At 37.2% G+C, this 3,189-nt stretch overlaps 1 protein-coding gene across 1 annotated transcript; it reads left to right on the forward strand.

Moving 5' to 3' along the window:
* The first annotated feature begins 768 nt into the window (after window positions 1-768).
* Window positions 769-2,084, forward strand: LOC141680013 (uncharacterized). Its single transcript, XM_074486349.1, has 2 exons — window positions 769-1,024; window positions 1,282-2,084. Exons 1-2 carry the CDS (start codon window positions 769-771, stop codon window positions 2,082-2,084), a joined length of 1,059 nt encoding a protein of 352 aa, XP_074342450.1.
* The last annotated feature ends 1,105 nt before the right edge of the window (window positions 2,085-3,189 follow it).

Genomic DNA, 3,189 nt, shown 5'->3' on the forward strand with positions numbered 1-3,189 from the left:
CCCATGAGTTTGCAGAACGCTTCCATAGAGCTATTCTTGAATTCAGTTCCATTATCACTTTTGGTGATCTTCACTTTATATGTTGATCCTTTCTCCAGCTCCCTCACATGATCAAGAAGAATGGATGGAGATTCATCCATGGTGTGCAGAAAATACACCCATGTGTATCTTGTGTATTCATCAACAATTACGAGTGCATACCTCTTCTTGAAAATAGACATAACATTCACTGGACCAAAGAGATCAACATGAAGTAGATGATATGGTTCAAGAATGGAGGATTCTATTTTACTCTTGAAAGATGTCTTCCTTTGCTTGGATTTCTGGCATGAATCACATAAGCCATCTATTAATTATTTGCTTCGGGACTGCATCTATTTCTTAATTTAATTTTTATTTAGTATACTTAGTCTATGACAACTAGTATACCAAGTCAATAAGTAGTTCCTATTATCTAGGAAGTAGTTAGTTTGTTCCTTATCAGATTGATTATAAAGTGGTCGTTTAGATAGCCTTTTCTGTTAAGTATCAGCAACTATATAATGCTGATTTAGTGATGAATAAACAATTAAAACTCCCATTGCTCCATATCTGTGCTCTTTTGCATTATCTAAACCTAAATCAGCTGTGTTTTTATTCATTATACCAACAAACTGGTATCAGAGCCTTTATTCTTAAGGGGCCTAAATTATGGAATCTTAAGTCAATTTCTCATCAATTGCTCCACCAATATTTGATGGGGAAAATTATCAATTATGGGAAGTGAAGATGAAGACCTATCTGGAGGCTTTAGATCTGTGGGAGGCAGTGGAAGAGGATTATGAAATCCCTCAATTGCCCAACAATCCTTCTGCTGCCCAGATTAAGAACCAGAAGGAAAAGAAAGCCATGAAATCAAAGGTAAAAGCATGTTTGTTTGCTGCAGTCTCTATAGCAGTCTTTACTAGGGTTATGTCCCTGAGTTCCGCGAAAGCAATCTGGGATTATTTGAAGGGAGAATATGCAGGAAACGAAAGAGTAAAAGGTATGCAGGTGCTAAACTATATTCGGGAGTTCGAGTTGTAAAGAATGAAAGATTCTGAAACAATTAAAGAGTACTCAGATAGATTACTTTGCATTGTCAACAAGGTAAGGTTACTAGGAACCGAGTTTGCTGATAAGAGAATCATAGAAAAGATTCTTGTAACGGTTCCAGAGAGATATGAAGCCTCTATAACCACCTTGGAAAACACAAAAGATCTCATAAGTATTACCTTGGCAGAGCTTTGAATGCATTACAAGCCCAGGAGCAAAGAAGACTCATGTGGCAAGACACTATAGTGGAAGGAGCATTGCCAGCCAAACACCACGATACTCGAAAAAATTTCAAGAAGAATTTCAACAAATTTCAGCCACAAAATAGTGGCAGCCATACGAGTAATCATGTCCAAAAAAAATGTGACAACGCAAAGAAGAAGTATCCACCTTGTCGGCACTGTGGCAAACTAGGTCATCCACCATTTAAGTGTTGGAAAAGACCAGATGCGAAGTGTAATATCTGCAATCAGCATGGGCATGAAGCCGTAATTTGTAAAAACAAATTTCAGAAGCACAAAGAAGATGCAAAATTTGCGGATGAAGATGATACAGACCAGATGTTTGTAGCAGCCCGCTTCTCAACAAAAAGTCCCTCAGAAAGTTGGTTGATTGATAGTGGTTGTAAAAATCACATGACGTATGAAAAAAGTCTTTTCAAGGAGTTCGTGCCTACAAATGTATCAAAAGTCAGGATCGGGAATGGTGTTTATATTGCTGCTAAAGGCAGAGGAACTATTGCAATCACAACAATTTCATGTACTAAAACCATTTCTGATGTTCTTTACGTACCTGATATTGATCAAAATTTACTTAGTGTGGGACAACTCATTGAAAAAGGATTGAAAGTTTCTTTTGAAAGTGGACACTGCCTTGTTTTTGATGCTACTGGTCGAGAGATTTTAAGGGTTAAAATGAGAGGTAAAAGCTTTTCGTTTGATCCATCTGATGAAGGGCAAATGGCTTATAATAATAAGTGGATAATACAGAGATCTGGCATAAATGATTAGATCATTGTCATCTTCAGAGAATGCTGAAATTAAAGCATTTGGATATGACCGGAGGCGGCTTACCAGATTTTGCTAATCATTTGCCAAATTGTGCTACTTATCAATTTGGTAAATTAAATAGGCTGCCATTTTCCACATCATCATGGAGAGCCTCTCAAAAGCTACAACTTATTCATACTGATGTAGCAGGTCCTCAAAGAACGCCTTCTATAAAAGGTAACTTGTACTTCATAATCTTTATTGACGATTTTACAAGAATGTGCTGGATTTATTTCTTGAAATTTAAGTCTGAAGTAGCTGGAGTTTTTTACAAATTCAAGAAATTGGTTAAAAATCAATGTGGCTGTAATATTCAAATTTTAAGATCCGATAATGGGAAAGAGTATACTTCAGCGGAATTTAATTCTATTTGTGAGGAAGCTGGCATAGAACATCAGTTCATTGCCCCCTATACTCCGGAACAGAATGGGGTTAGCGAGAGAAGAAATAGATCAATATTGGAGATGGCCAGGTGCTTGATACATGAGAAGGGGCTGCCTAAAAAGTTCTGGGCAGAAGCGGCGAATACCGCACTTTACTTGCAAAATCGACTTCGACAAAGGCTTTGGAAAATAAAACTCCGTTTGAGGCATGGTATGGATATAAACCTCCAATGTACACTCTTAGAGTATTTGGTTGCGTTTGTTTTGTTCACATTCCTCAGGTTAAGCGTGATAAACTCGAGAAGAAAGCAATCCCAAGAGTATTTGTGGGTTATAGTTCATCAAAAGTTTATAAAGTGTATCATCCATAAACTGAAAGTATGACAATCAATAGGAATGTACACTTTTATGAGGATGAACAATGGGACTGGGAGAACTTTCAAATACCAGGCCAATTCAGCAATTTTCTTGAAAAAACAATTCAAATAGAGGATGAGATGGTAGATGGTCCTCCAATCAGAGGTACAAGGGCACTTTCAGACATCTATAACAGATGTAATGTGGCAATATGTGAACCTACTAGCACCGAAGAAGCACTCAAAAATCCAAAATGGAAAGAAGCAATGGAAGAAGAAATGGAAATGATCCGAAAAAATAAAACTTGGGAGTTAGTTGACAAACCA

Source organism: Apium graveolens, chromosome 8, assembly GCF_009905375.1.
Source record: "Apium graveolens cultivar Ventura chromosome 8, ASM990537v1, whole genome shotgun sequence".
Taxonomy (NCBI): domain Eukaryota; kingdom Viridiplantae; phylum Streptophyta; class Magnoliopsida; order Apiales; family Apiaceae; genus Apium; species Apium graveolens.

Coding starts and splice junctions, on each gene's coding strand:
- LOC141680013 (XM_074486349.1), top strand. CDS start 769: ATGAAGACCTATCTGGAGGCTTTAGATCTGTGGGAGGCAGTGGAAGAG. Junction 1,025..1,281: donor AGGAAACGAAAGAGTAAAAG/GTATGCAGGTGC, acceptor ATGCATTACAAG/CCCAGGAGCAAAGAAGACTC.